At 45.2% G+C, this 15175-nt stretch overlaps 1 protein-coding gene across 1 annotated transcript in view; it reads left to right on the top strand.

Annotated features, from left to right (window-relative positions):
* LOC102432691 (kininogen-1-like) overlaps positions 1-14631 on the top strand; it is a 36288-nt gene extending 21657 nt beyond the window's left edge. The window contains exons 8-10 of the mRNA XM_023750497.1: positions 8746-8853; positions 8971-9057; positions 14402-14631. Of these exons, the coding sequence (XP_023606265.1) occupies positions 8746-8853; positions 8971-9057; positions 14402-14482 (276 nt within the window). The 3' untranslated portion in view covers positions 14483-14631. The remainder of the gene's footprint in view (positions 1-8745; positions 8854-8970; positions 9058-14401) is intronic.
* The last annotated feature ends 544 nt before the right edge of the window (positions 14632-15175 follow it).

Raw genomic sequence — 15175 nt, 5'->3', positions numbered from 1 at the left:
GAAATAGTTTCTGAGACCTCCCATAACAACCTCTGTGTATGCAAATGAGCGCTAGCCAAAATGAATGCTGTTTAAAAGTAAATTTTAAGCTTAATAAAAAGAAAAAATTTTAAAATCTCTTCCGCTACTATTCACAAAGTAAACTAAAAGGTATTATGCAAGTATTAAATCTCATCATTGATAAGTCACCATAAGTAAAAAGAGAATACTTAAAATGTATTCAGAGCAGTATTGGCCAGAATCTGTAAAGCCACCCAGCTGTTGCTCTGTTGAAAGTACTAGAAATGTCAAGGCCTATGTATAGTAGGTCTAAGACTTCTGATACAAATTGCCAACTTGCCAAACTATTTGCAATTATGCCAATTTACATTCATACCACCTGGCCATAGGACCTTGATCATCTTGCTTTGAGTTCTATTTCTACCAACAGTGACTGAGGCTGCGAGCTTCCCATGCATGGCCAATACCAGGTATCACCACTGTTTTTTATCTTTGCCAACATATGGAAAATTAAAAATGCTGTTGCATTGTTGGTTTTTTTAATCTTTGGTTATTAATGGAGGTAGTCATTTGCTTCTGGCTTTATGAACATGTTAACTTCTTTTCTGAAATACTTGTTCATGTCATTTGTTCATTTTTTCTGTTGGCCTTTACATGCATAAGAATATTAATCTTATACCATATTTTTCCCAGCTTTTATTTTTTTACTTTGCTTACTGTGATTTTTGAGAATCAGTTGGCTTTCCTGTCTGAACAAATTTAGACATTTTTTCTCCATTTATGTTTTCTTCCTCTGCTTTTCACCTAAGAAAGGCCTTCTTCATCCTGAGACCTATTGGATATATATTATATCTTTTGAGTTTATTTCTTTAATTTACATTTTTAATACATTTTGAATTTATTTTGCTATATGGTTATCTCTACTTTAAAAACAAAGGTTGAGCAGGATGGGTTTGAGCAGGGAAGACTTTTGATAAGAATGACACCTGATAATAACTGCAATATAGATGCCATCCTGAGGCCCTCAAATGGAGAATTTATATCTATTTAATTCCTTCTTCTTGACTCTGAATAGAGTTGAGCCATCAGTTGTGGTTTGTGTCACATATTGTCCAGTTTCTTAGACAACACTACTTTGATCAAGATTATAGTTACAAAAAATGGATTAAGATATATTCTGAAATGAGCAAGAAAACTTATGATCACCAAAATATAGACCCTAAAACCCTCTTAGAAACTTCCTCCCCATTTGCATCTATACCTGGAGTCTTAAAAGTTAAGTATCAAAATTATCTTAAAAATGAAACCATGCCGGAACCGGTTTGGCTCAGTGGATGGAGCGTCGGCCTGCGGACTGAAGGGTCCTGGGTTCGATTCCGGTCAAGGGCATGTACCTTGGTTGCAGGCACATCCCCAGTGGGGGGTGTGCAGGAGGCAGCTGATCGATGTTTCTCTCTCATCGATGTTTCTAACTCTCTATCTCTCTCCCTTCTTCTCTGTAAAAAATCAATAAAATATATTTTTAAAAAATGTAACCATGATTACCCAGCAGTTCAATGCCAGAAAAAGTAGAGGGGGAGCTTAGTTCTTCCTATGACTCTGTTCTCCTGCTCTCTTCCTCCTGCCACACGTTTTCCATGCTTTTAAAAAAATCAGAGATAGGGAAGACTCTGGTTTCCTTTTTCAAATGAGATTATTCTATCACCCTGTAACTTCATTTATTTTATTTCTTAGTACACTTTTATTGATTTTAGAGAGAGAAGAAGGGAAAAGGAGAGAGAACTATCCATCCGCTGTCTCCTTTATGCCCCTCACACACACACACACACACACACACACACACACACACACACACGGGGATTAAACCTGGAACTCTGGAATGTGCCTTGATTGAGAATCAAACTCAGGACCCTTTGGTGCATGGAATGACACTCAATGAACTGAGCCACACCAACCAGGGCTGAAGCTTCATTTTTAAAAATCTCTCCAGGTCAATGGATATATTCATGTGTTCTTTTACACACACACACAAACACACACACACACACACATTTAGATCCTAGAATCAAGTATTGAATAACTTGGACTAGAAATTGGGCCATATTAACTCACTTTTTAACATACAATTTAAAGTCAATTTTACCAAGTCTATTTTTTTAAATGTAAGAGATGTAAGATACGGCATTTTGAAATGTCTTTTAAAAAGCCATATGTGCAATTTTATTGAAGTCTGTGCATTTTAAAAAGCATGAGTTTAATTTTTTAAATAAATAAAGTGTGCCTCTTTCATATAAAAATAAATAAATTGTGCCACAAAATATTCATTGTAGACACAACATTGTATAAAGATTAAAACTGTTGCAACAGTACTGGCTGGTGTGGCTCAGATGGTTGAACATTGTCCTGAGCAGCAAAAGATTGTGGATTTAATTCCCAGTAAGGACACATGCCCAGGTTGTGGGCTTGGTCCCGAGTTAGGGGCCTGCAAGATAGAGCTTATCTGAAGCAGGGGGTCCTGCGGGGGTGAGGCCGACGGAGTCCTAATGAAGCATGCCCAACTCCGGAGACTGGGTTCAGTGACGCAGATCCAAGTTTATTGTGTAAGTGCAGCAACATATATAACATTCCAGACCAATCAGAAGTTTACAACATCCATAGGGCAACCAATAGTAAGAAAGATCAGGGTACTATGTAGAGGCTCTAGGGGGTCTGCTCAGGCGGGCGCTGCCACTTCCCGGTGTGCCGAGGAAGCTTGTATAGGTGGAGTGTGCTCACACCATTGCATCTGCCACAACACTGAGATAAATCTCCTGAGCTCTTCCTACATCTCCCCCTTCTTTTCTTATTAGCGCCTGCTGGATGTGTATGATCATGGCTTGCTGAGCACTTAGCTTATTGAACATGTTGTATAAACAGCGAAATAATACTATTCCTACCACGAATCCTACTATCATGACTGCCCAGATGAGGAGGTTGGCTGGGTTTAACCAGGAGGTCAGTCTCGCGAGAGCATCAGTAAGGAAATTATACGCAATAGGCTCTACGCGGGTAGAATTGATTTTCAAGATTTCCTTTTGTAGTTGATAGGTGGTATTAAGGAACTGTTGGCTAAAAGGGCCTTTTAGTAAGGCTGCCAGGCGCTCTCTTCCAGCTGTACTATTGCGCACTGGGATCAGGGTTACTCATATACTGGGGAATCGGATGTCACAGGTGGTGTGCGTAAGTTGCCACAGGCCCTCTATATCCTCAGCAAGGAGGTCTATTTGTTGCTGTAGGTTTAGTATGGCTCCCCAGATTTGCTGATTAATAGAAGCCTGCGTGGTAAAGGCTTGAGCCATTGATTCTGAAAGCGTGTTTAAGGCACTAGCGGTTAACTGGGTAGTAACCAAAGAGGTAACCCCGGTAGCGGCCCCTGCTATTGCACCAATTATGGTGCTTATCAGTAGTATAACTAACCCTATTGCTCTTTTAGACCTGGCGAAGTCTCTGTGTATTATTAAGTCAGAAGGGCCTTCCCAATCAGGCGTTGTAGCAGGGACCCATAGTATGGCAGGGTTACGCACGGCTACTGCATATCGAGTCAGGTTGGACCAACAGTTGCTAAGGCTGCAAAGGGTGTGGGTGCAATTAAAGGCACTATAATTACTTAGGAGAAAGTAAAAAGGGGGTCTAACACAAGGTTCAAAGAAATATTGACGAGACCGGTTTACATAGACCATGACATTCCCTTCCCATCTCCACGCATTAACATTCCATGTCCCATTATACAGAGTTAGCCCTTGTAGAACAAAAAATGGGTGCATGTCCAAGCATGCTGAGGGCCCACATAAATCCCACTTCCCAAGTTGGTTGCGGAGTGCCTGCATTGGACTCCGAATGGCAAAAGGCTGCATTCCTTTTCTTAGCCTTTTCCCCCAAATGCCTAGAGTTTTAGTTTGACCATCTACCTGGGACGCTCTTAGACAGTCCTTCCAGGGGACTCCGGTAAGGGGCAGTTCAGCTTTGTGAGGTGTCTGGAAGAGATATGGGCACAAAGGTTCTGTTATTGGAGCCGGCACTGGTCGGGACCAGTTGGACAGCGCTAGAGGAAAGGTCCCATTGAGTCCTATCATGGTTCCTGAGGTAGCAGATACATTAGGCATCAGGAAATCTCCAGTAGCATGATGTCCTACTAGTGTCCAAACCTCCGCTGCTGCTACGTTGTCATCTAATGTCCATTTGAGTATGTCTGGGGTGGAGATGTTAGCCCATAGGGTACCATTCCAGGGGGCTTCTGTTGCCCCTGCCCTGTCACAGGGGAGTCCAAGAGTTCAGTTAGAGGCTCTTACGACTGGAAATTGTGGGCTATTTACCGCAACAGGGAGGAGCACGCCTGGATGGGGTATGGCAGCCCAAACCTCTTGCCCACAGACTCCCGTGCTGTTGGTAGTGATGATGGCGCACATAAGCAAAAACAGTGTGCCAGCGGAGGGGTTAGGGTCTGGTGCCATTCGCTGGGCTTCTTCTTGCAGGGCCTTCATATCGCCCCAAGTGATGGGGTGAGCTCATCCGTGTCTTGGTCGTCTCTGCCGCCGGGGCTGGTGGTCCTCTATGTCCAGGTCCTCCATTTCCTCTACCGGGGGTGATGGTGATGGTGGTCTATGGCTCATCGCTGGTGGTTCAGGGTTTGATGTTATGGGCAGGAATCCACGCGGGATTTTTCTCACCTTCTGGAAAAACACAAGCAAACCCTTTCCCTTGGGTTAAGAGTGGCTCGGGGCCCTTTCAAGCCCTGGTTAGTGGATCTCTCCACCGGACCAAGGGGAGAGGTGTTGGTACATCCCTGAGACCTCCCCAATGTTTGTAAATGGGAGGAAGACCGTCAGGGGCAAAATGAAAATAATTGAGAATTAATAAGGCCTGTTGTAATATTTGTTGGGGCGTGCCTGTATTTCCCCCTTCATTTTCTTTTTGAATCTGGGTTTTTAGTTCTTTGTTCTGTCCATAAGGCATTGGGTTGGAGCCCCCAGGGGTTGACCCCTTGTGGCTGGAGGGGGCCTAAAGGCAATACGGGGCCGCAGGTTTTGCATGCCCGTATGAGATGCTTGCAGCTAGAGAGAGTTAAATGAGGAAATAGCTTGTGCAAGCTAGCTGCCTCTATCTCTGGATTGTTTTTCCTCTTGTCTTCATGGCTGGAGCATTCCTGATAATTCCTCTCTGTTGCAGGAATCCACATGACCTTGGAGTTGTTTTCTGAAAATATACAAATGTATTCTCGACCAAAGGTTAATAAAGGAAACTTTACTTGGGGTTCTATTTATTTTTGTTTAAATGAATTTCCTTTGGCTTATTTTGACACCACGTATGTTTTTCATGGGTGTCTTGCTGTTAGCATTACAAATGAAAAATTTTTCTAGATGTAAATTAGTTACAGGATATTTTTCCTTACATGGTATTTTTCCACTATCCTTCCTTTTTTGATTTAATTATTAGGAGACTTTTTGGAAATTTTATAATGCAGTCTAATTAACTTTAAATTTTAATTTTTTGCATAAAAATATGACTGCTTTAGGTTCATTACATGTTAAGCAATTTTTCCATGAAATGAAAATCTTGGTTAATACTTTTTGTTTCAATTTTAATTAATCTGAAAACTTGATTACTATTTTACTGTCAAATTTAATACTCTAATAACAATCTTAGTTTACACTGTAAATATTAATGGAAAGGATTATTTTGCATCCTTTGAGAAGACCCTGAGCATTCCTGGTGTTAGGCTGGATTTAGATATAGGGTAGCTGCTGTTAGCCAAGTCTCTGTTATCCGGGTACTGATTTTGGCTGGACCAAGTCTCTTTCTGTTATCTGGGTCCCGATTTGAGCTGGGCATGGGAAGTGCAACAGCCATGGGGGCAGGAGACCTCCCTCAGAAGGGGCGAGTGTTCAAGCCCCTGCACAATTGGGGGGGGGTGAGGATCTGTGCCCCACCTCTGTTGAACCCCAAGTTCTCTCCTACTGGCCCCTGACTGTGCCTGTCTTAGGTCGCCCCTCCCTGAGGGGTCTTACCCGTCATTGACTACCAGCCATCCTCTGGGCCAAGTAGGGTGATGTGAGGTTCAGTTCTGTCTCCTTGTTAATCTATGTCCCTCTGGCCTCCATGCCCAGTAACTGCCTTTGGATCCCTTCGCCTGCTGGCGGGGTCCCAGCATTGATCACATATCTTGGGGAACCCAGGTTTCTTCTCCAGAGAGGGCCCAGCTTACGCCATTGGGCGAGAGATAGATTTATGGTACTAGCCACTATGAGGCTTCAACCTTAGCATGAACAGAGAGCTCAGAAAACAGCTGTGGGCAATTGGAAGAGGGACCCCCTTGGCAAAAAGGGCAAGAGAGGTCAATATAGAATGCTTAAGTGCCTTCCCAGGGGGCCTTCCACACAGTGGAAGGGATTAAATCCTTTCATGTTCTTAAATTATATCGCTGATAACAATCCTAGTTTCCAAACATTTAAAGAATTAGTTTGTAAGCTTGTTTGGAATTAATGTATAATATGCTGTTATAAAATATTAAAAATTATTAATGAGCTTCTGTTATTTTAAATTATATCTTAAAATTCTAATGCTATATTTTAAGAAGTAATATATAAAATAACTTGTTTTGCCCTTTCTTAGAGGCAAAAACTCAAGATATATACTTATTAATTTTTATTTGATAAAGCTTTCTATGTGATTTTAAGCACATTAAACTGGCTTTATTAAAAAATCCTTTAAGAAGAGAGAATAAACTTTTGAAAACATTTCAGGGCCCATGAAATGTCCCAAAGTCATTCCTTGGTTATAGTATTTTTTATAATTATTAAGAGATATCAATTAAATTAAAACTGACAAGATTTTCTTTTTATACTTTAGGCATTTAGTTACCACAATTATAATTTTTCCCAATTTAATTTAACTAGGACTTTAAACTCTTAGCTGGCAAGTTAAACATTCAGCATTTCTTTAGATTAATAAAAGTAGGTGCTTCATTTCTTGTGTAATTTTAAGTATATTGTATTAGTCTAATTTAGTATTGGAAGGGTTAAAGAGAAGAAAACTGGACAGAGATAAGTTTGTTTTCCTTGCTAGCTGCTTGGATCCTTGAGACCCGCATACCTTAGATAAGCAAAAACCAACAAAGAACTCTCTCTCCCTGCTCTCCATGGCAACGACCTCTTTTTTTTTCTTTTTTTCTCTGCATTAACCATTTGGATATCGGGAATATTGTTGCAGATCCAGTGGCATTTGCTGCAGCTGTGGGGTTAACATTCACAGGAAAGAGTCTAGGGGTCTCTAGCCCTAAAGACTTCTTTGTTCTATCTCTCTGGGTACACAAGGATTGATATATCCCCGTCCATGGATTATCATCCGTGTCCCCCACAAAAGGATTGCTTGGGGGCTGCTGGGCAGTTAAACTTTTTGTTTGCTCTGCGAGGGAAGCGGGGGAGTGACTCCGGCAGGAAGCCTCCTGGTGAGACTCACCTGCTTTCTCCTCGCTAGAGGTTTTTTCTGTCTCAGTTTCAGCCTTCCTTGAGCTTTGAGAAACTACTTTTGGCTTGTCGAAAACAGCCCAGGAATCTGCGGAGGCAGAGGGCTCTGGAGGGGAATAGGGAAGTAAAGAGTCTTCTGTTCCCCCGCCCGCACCGCCGGTGGTGGAGAGCCAGGGGTTAAAAGCTATTAGGATATCCCAGAGCTTTTGTAGCTCCTTTTCTGTTACTTTTACTCACCTGCTCTGTAGCAACGCATGGAGTGCCCGAGCCTGAGGGGCTCGGGCTGAGGGGGGAAGGTTTCCCATCGTTACAGAGGGGCACTCACCCGACCTGAAACTTGCTGGTGTCCCTGTTCGGGCGCCAGAATGAAGCAGGGGGTCCTGCGGGGGTGAGGCCGATGGAGTCCTAACAAAGCATGCCCGACTCCGGAGACCAGGTTCAGTGACACAGATCCAAGTTTATTGTGTAAGTGCAACAACATATATCACATTCCAGACCAATCAGAAGTTTACAACATCCATAGGGCAACCAATAGTAGGAAAGATCAGGGTACTATGTAGGGGCTCTAGGGGGTCTGCTCAGGCGGGCACTGCCACTTCCCGGTGTGCCGAGGAAGCTTGTATAGGCGGAGTGTGCTCACGCCATTGCATCTGCCACAGCACTGAGATAAATCTCCTGAGCTCTTCCTACACTGATCAATGTTTCTCTCTCTTCTTATTCCTTCATCTCCGTCTAAAAATCCATTTTAAAAAAATTTGATAGAGATTAAAATGGTTCCTTAATATAAAATAATTAAGAGAGGCAAACTACAAAATCCACAGAATTTTCCTAATCACATACTTTAACTCACAATTTCTGTATTGACACTAAAAAGGTATTTCTCTAATTCAAGACTTGGCATGACAATAAGGCACACTAAAAGAAAATGTTTAAGTTTTTCTTCCTACTCTTTTTAGATTCTATTACAACTTAAGCGCTTGAGTGTTGTTGAATAATAAAATTCAGAAAATTATAAAAATAAAAATTGTAGCCTTGTTTCCAAAATTGTAGCCAAATATTTTACACATGCATACAAACTAAGAGTTTAGTTGTCAAACATTTATACTTTTATTTGTATATCTCTCATTTGATCATTGTATAATTAAAGTTTTAATATTCTCCCCAAATTTCTCTTAGGGTAAAAGCATACTATTTATTATATAAAATTAATTAAGGTTCTACTTTGTGCTATTTCATTTTCTAGGTGGTGGGTGGAGCAAAATATTTTATTGAATTCACGGCCAGAGAAACCACATGTTCCAAGGAAAGTAATAAAGAGTTGAACGAAAGTTGTGAGATCAATAAACTTGGAGTGAGTAGTCATGCAACTCTCTACTTATTCTCTGGAAATCTACTTGATATTTGATACTTGTTTAAGTATTTCATGAATAACACTGTTCTCTCTTTTGGCTTTTGTTTTCACGGATAGGGAATTCTAAGATGCACTGCTGATGTTTATGAGAGATCTTGGGAGAATATAATTGAATCTACTGTGAAATGTCAATCACCAGGAAAGGTATGTTTTTAATTAGTCAGCTTGGGTAAATTTTGCTCATTCTGCAAAGTTCTATTTGGGGGTTGAAAATGAACTACTATTTAAATGAAATCATGGACTATCTTTTTAGAATGGAGAGAACTCTCACATTTCTGTGCTGACCTCTCTTTTTTATGTCTAGAAAGGAAAACAACAGTCAGTCCCCTAATCACTTCTCACCCATCATCAGTGTCCCATCCTTCAGGAGGCTCTCTCTTAATGAAGGGCAGCCCCTGCCTTGCAGAGCCAATACTAGCTCTGGGACTTTAAGATGTGCCTGAGATGCTTCACTGGCATCTGCCTCCATCCAAGGGACTTGGGAGAAATACAGATCTCAGACCCCACTCCACATCGACTGAATCCAAACCTGCATTTTAACATCATCCCGAGTTTCATACCCACATTCAAGTGTGAGAAGCATTAGTTTATATAATCTTTTCTATGTGCAACACAAAACTGTGTGCAGGATTCTAAATCCTTTCTGAATCTTCCTCATGAGTTTTCTTAACTAGCACAGAAAATGGACAAACGTGCCTTGTGGCCTACTGCAATTTGCTTTTCTAATAATATGTACCTTAGAATGGATGTCATCGACTGTTATAGAAAGATTCTTGCTATTCTGAATAAACTGTGGCATCTGGTCCCTGAACACATGTGAAAATAAGGAAAGTCAAGAGACTGAATGCGAACTTCTTAATAGGGCAAAAATAATAATAAAAGCTACCAGAGGTCAAAGAGGGACAACAAGAAAGACAGACTGGCCAAAGGGGGGACAGGAGGAAGTAAACTAATTGACTTTCTGTTTCAAAAATTGGCTACTTTTATCAAACTAGTGGCCCGGTGCATGAAATTCATGCACAGGGGAGGGGGTGTTCCTCAGCCCGGCCTGCACCCTCTCCAATCTGGCACCCCTTGAAGGATGTCCTACTGCTGGTTTACAGGGATCAGGCCTAAACTGGCAGTCAGACATCCCTCTAGCAATCTGGGACTGCTGGCTCCTAACTGCTCACTTGCCTGCCTGCCTGCCTGATTGCCCCTAACTACTCTGCCTGCCAGCCTGCTCGCCTCCAACTGCCCCCCCCCACCAGCCTGCTCACCCCCAACTACCGCGCCTGCTGGCCTGCTCACTCCAAACTTCCCACCCCCGCTGTCCTGATCACCTCCAACTAACCCCCCTGATGGCCTGTTTGCCCCCAACTGGCCCCCTCTGCTGGCCTGCTTACCCCCAATGGCCCCGCCATCCAGCAGCCTGATCATCCACAACTGCCCTCCCCCTTGGCCTCTAACCACCTCTACCTTGGCCCCACCACCATGGCTTTGTCCAGAAAAATGTCCGGAAGGTCTCCTGGAAAGTCTCCCAGTCTAATCAGCATATTACCCTTTTATTAGTATAGATAGAGGCCTGGTGCACAGGTGGAGGCTGGCTGGTTTGCCCTGAAGGGTGTCCCAGATCAGGGTGGGGATTCCCTTGGGGTGTGGGGCAGCCTCGGTGAGGGGCCTGTGGTGGTTTGCAGGCCAGCCATGCCCCCATGGGGTGAGAGTCCCCACTGGGAAGGTGTGGCCAGCCTGGGTGTGGGGCTGATAGCTGTTTGCAGGCTGGCCATATCCCCTTCAGGTTGGGGGTCCCCACTGGGATGCCTGGCCAGCCTGGGTGAGAGGCTGATGGCTGATTGCAGGCTGGCCAAGCCCCCCAGGGGGGACCCTCACCCCATGAGGGTGTGGCCAGCCTCTGTGAGGGGCTGGGCTGTTTTCAGGCTGGGCAAGCGACCCAAGCTCCCAGCCCCTCTTTTTTTTCTTTTTTTCTTTTTTCAGTGTCTCCTTGAGCAAAGGGAAGCAGGTATCTAGGATTTATTTATCTTCTACTAGAGGCCCAGTGCATGAAAATTCATGCATTGGAGAGGGAGTCTTTTAGCATGGCTTACCCCCTCTCACAGTCCAGGAGCCCTCAGGGGTGGAAGGCGACTTGGAGATCAGGAGAAGGTGATGCCCCATCACACCTGTGCTGCTGTCACTGCCGGCAGTGCAAACCTCGACTGGCTCTGGTTACCCAAGCCTCGGGCAGCCCTGGGTGGCTGGGCAGCTGCCATTTGAGGCTTGCCTGTGCCTTGGGCCAGCTCTGGGCAGCTGGGAAGTTTAGGGGACTGGGATTCTGCGGAGGCAGGTGCGCAACACGGCCAGGCCCACCTGGGGGAAGCCCGGCCTTGCCTCACACCTGCCAACCTGGTGGGGCTGAGAGGACTGGGCACTGCCATCTTGTGGCTGTGGGCACCGCCATCTTTGAGAGCATGGCAGTCAATTAGCATATTCCCTCTTTATTGGCTGTGGATGCTGCCATCTTTACCATAGCATGAGGATCAATTAGCATATTCCCTCAATATTAGATAGGACTAGAGGCCCTGTGCACAAAAATTTGTGCACTCGGGGGGAAGAGGGGGTCCCTCAGCCCGTCCTGTGCCCTCTCGCAGTCTGGGACCCCTCGGGAGATAATGACCTGCTGGCTTAGGCCTGCTCCCGGGTGGCAGAGGGCAGGCCCAATCCCTAGGTGCAGCTCCTGGTTGGGCTCAGAGCAGGGCCGATTGGGGAGTTGGGGCACTGCCCCCTGTCATGCACAAAGCAGGGCAGATTGGGAGGTTGCGATGCCAACCTCAGTCACGCTCAAGGTAGGGCCGATTGGGGAGTTGCAGCGCCACCCCCTGTCATGCACAGAGCAGGGCCGATCAGAGGGTTGGGGCACTGCCCCCTGTCATGCACAGAGCAGGGCCCATCAGGGGGTTGGGGAGCTCCCCCCTGTCACTCACAGAGTAGGGCTGATCAGGGGGTTGAGGAGCTCCCCCCTGTCACTCACAGAGCAGGACAGATAGGGGAGTTGGGGCACCGCCCCTTGTCACACACAGAGCAGGGCGGATCAGGGGGTTGGGGCGCCGCCACTGTCACCCTCAGAGCAGGGCCAATGGGGAGGTTATGGCTCTACCCCATCACACACAGAGCAGGGCCCGTGGGGGGGAGAGGGAGTTGGGGTGCCATACCCTGTCACACACAGAGCAGGGCCGACCAGGGGGTTGGGGCGCCGCCCTCTATCACACACAGAGCAGGGTAGATCAGGGGGTTAGGGCGCCGCCCTCTATCACCCACAGAGCAGGGCCGATCAGGGGGCACCGCCACTGTCACACTCAGAGCAGGGCCAATGGGGAGGTTATGGCTCTACCCCATCACACACAGAGCAGGTCCCATGGGGGGGGTTGGGGCACCGCCCTCTATCACCCACAGAGCAGGGCCAATCAGGGGGTTGGGGCGCTGCACACTGTCACACACAGAGCAGGGCCCGTGGGGGGGGAGGGGTTGGGGCGCCGCACCATGTCATATCAGAGTCGCAGGGCGATCAGGGGGTTGGGGAGCTCCTCCCATCAGGCACAGAGCAGGGCTGATCAGGGGGTTGGGGCGCCTTCTCCTGTCACGAACAGAGAAGGGCGGATAGGGAGGTTGTGGCCCCGAACCCTGTCACACACAGAGCCGCAGGGCGATCAGGGGGTTTGGGCTCTGCCCCTTGTCATGCTGATCCCAGTGCTGGGAGGCATATTACCCTTTTACTCTATAGGATAGAGGCCTGGTGCAGGGGTGGGGGCCGGCTGGTTTGCCCTGAAGGCTGTCCTGGATCAGGGTGGGGGTCCCCACTGGGGTGCCTGGCCAGTCTGGGTGAGTGGCTGAGGGCCGTTTTCAGGCTGGCGGGTGACTGAAGCTCCCAACCACTCCTTTTTTTCTTTTTTTTTTTAAATTCTGGGCCAGCTTTAGCTCTGAGGCTCGGCTTCAGTCTGAGGCCTCTGCTGCTGAAAGCAGGTTTCTGTCCTTTGTTTACCTTCTGTATTTGAAACAATATTGCGGTCCTGCTGGCTGAAGCCTGGCTGACTAAAGCAGGTTTCTGGGGTTTGGTTTAGCTTCTATATTTGTTTAAATGTTTCTTAGAGTTGCAGCTCAGAGGCTGGCAAAGCAGGTGGGGAAGCTTGGCTTCCTCCATCACTGAAGCAAGCAAGCCTCCCTGTTCACATCAGCTGCCTGGCTGCCTGCCGCCATCTTGTTTGGCAGTTAATTTGCATATCTTCCTGATTGGCCAATGGGAAGGGTATCAGAGGTATGGCTAATTACCGTGTTTCTCTTTTCTTAGATAGGATAATTGAAACTTTGTAGCCTTGAGCAGAGGCCAGGGCTGGCCAGGGTGGGTGAGAAGCTTGACTTCCTCCATCACCAGGGGTAACCCAAGCCTCCTGCTTGCTCCACCTCCATGGCCACTGCCATCTTGGTTGGGTTAATTTGCATACTTGCTCCTGATTGGCTGGTGGGCGTGGCTTGTGTCTGTAGCGGAGTGACATCAATTTGCATGTTTCTCTTTTATTAGTATAGATAGTTACTCCCACTTCACAAATCTATTCTGATAATTCTCTTTCTGAGTCAGAGTGTTTCTCAGAAGTCAGTAATTTCTATTTACTCATTAACTACTCTTTGCAACAAGGCTTTGAAATAGGAGTTTTCTGTTTGTTTATTTGCTGCTGAGGCTAGAATGAGCAATCCTCAGTTTTCAGCAGCTTGGAGTTTAATGATAACAATGGAAAGCAGGAGTAGTGACATAGAAGGAAATCTTTTTTTAAATAATTGACAAGGAAATATCATAAGATGTGATGAGAAATTTATTCAGAAATTTTATGAGGAAATGCCTCTCTAGCCACATTTTATCATTGATTCATCTTTTTGCTAGGGCATTGAAGAGCACTGATTTTTACCAAAAAAGAACAATATGATTCTCTTTAATTGCTTCTAATGTGAGGGAAGCACACATTTCATAATCCTTGCTGTGTTCTGGCTAGTGAAACAAGACAGGGTTTTAAACAGCTACAGTCACTTTGGAGGCATGTGCCACTGTTACTTCAAGTTATCGAATGCATTTGAGCCTCTGAGTTTTTATTCCATTTCAAACATTATCTGTACTTTTCAATAAAGAACCAATGATGTCAGGAACAAGTCTCATCTTTTTTTTTTTAATATATTTTATTGATTTCTTACAGAGAGGAAGGGAGAGAGATAGAGAGCCAGAAACATCGATGAGAGAGAAACATCGATCAGCTGCCTCCTGCACATCTCCTACTGGGGATGTGCCTGCAACCCAGGTACATGCCCTTGACCGGAATCGAACCTGGGACCCTTCAGTCCACAGGCCAACGCTCTATCCATTGAGCCAAACCGGTTTCGGCACAAGTCTCATCTTGAAAACTGGTTGCTTCACTCTTCTCTTGTGGAATTATAACATCATATTAACAGAATTTTACTATACTTACAGGAGCAACTAAGAAATTGCGTGTACATGGGCCGACCTTGGGAGGCAAGGGCAGAGCCAACATCTGAGAGTGTGGCCTCTTGACCAGTGGGCAGAATCTCCACGCCTGGCACAATAGCCCCAGCAACCTGTCAGCAGCCCTGAATGGGAGGACAAGAAATGGGATAGAATGTCAATAGAGAAGAATGCCACTTCATCATTCTGTTTTTAGGTGAAATAAAGTTTGATCTTAATGTTCTCACTCCTGGTTCATTCACAGTAGTCAGCTTTCAGCCACACCCATCCTGCAGCAAAGTCCAGTTGATCAGAGAGCACGCTCTACCATGGAGACTCATAGTGCAACTCTGGAACAGATGGGGATCCCTTAAGTGGGCCTTCCCTACCACCAGGACCTCATCATGGCTCTAAATCAAGGGTTTGTGGGTGATGTTTTCCATCAGCAATGTAAAGAATCTCTCTCCCTTCTTTCTTTCTCTCTCTCCTTTTTTTGTTCCTCTCTCTCTCCTGATTTCCAGCCCAGAGTTAAGAGTGTTTTGTGATGCTTTGTTCCTTTATTAAAAATCTAGATAATTACCAAAAAAGAAAACAAAAAAATTCTTTGTTAATAGGATGCCTACCTTTTCACTAGCAAAAAATATCAAACCTCAAAGAACTTTAAAGAAAATTTAACATTATCTTTCTGGTTGAAATAATGGTAAAAAGTAGAAATATAATAGGAAAAAAATGATAAGAGATTCTTAATTTTCTGTACTAGGTATTTACTGAGTGCCTATTGGA

The sequence above is a fragment of the Myotis lucifugus genome, unplaced genomic scaffold, assembly GCF_000147115.1.
Source record: "Myotis lucifugus unplaced genomic scaffold, Myoluc2.0 scaffold_14, whole genome shotgun sequence".
Taxonomy (NCBI): domain Eukaryota; kingdom Metazoa; phylum Chordata; class Mammalia; order Chiroptera; family Vespertilionidae; genus Myotis; species Myotis lucifugus.
Note: the sequence above shows the minus strand (reverse complement) of the source record. Positions and strands in the feature narration are given on the sequence as shown.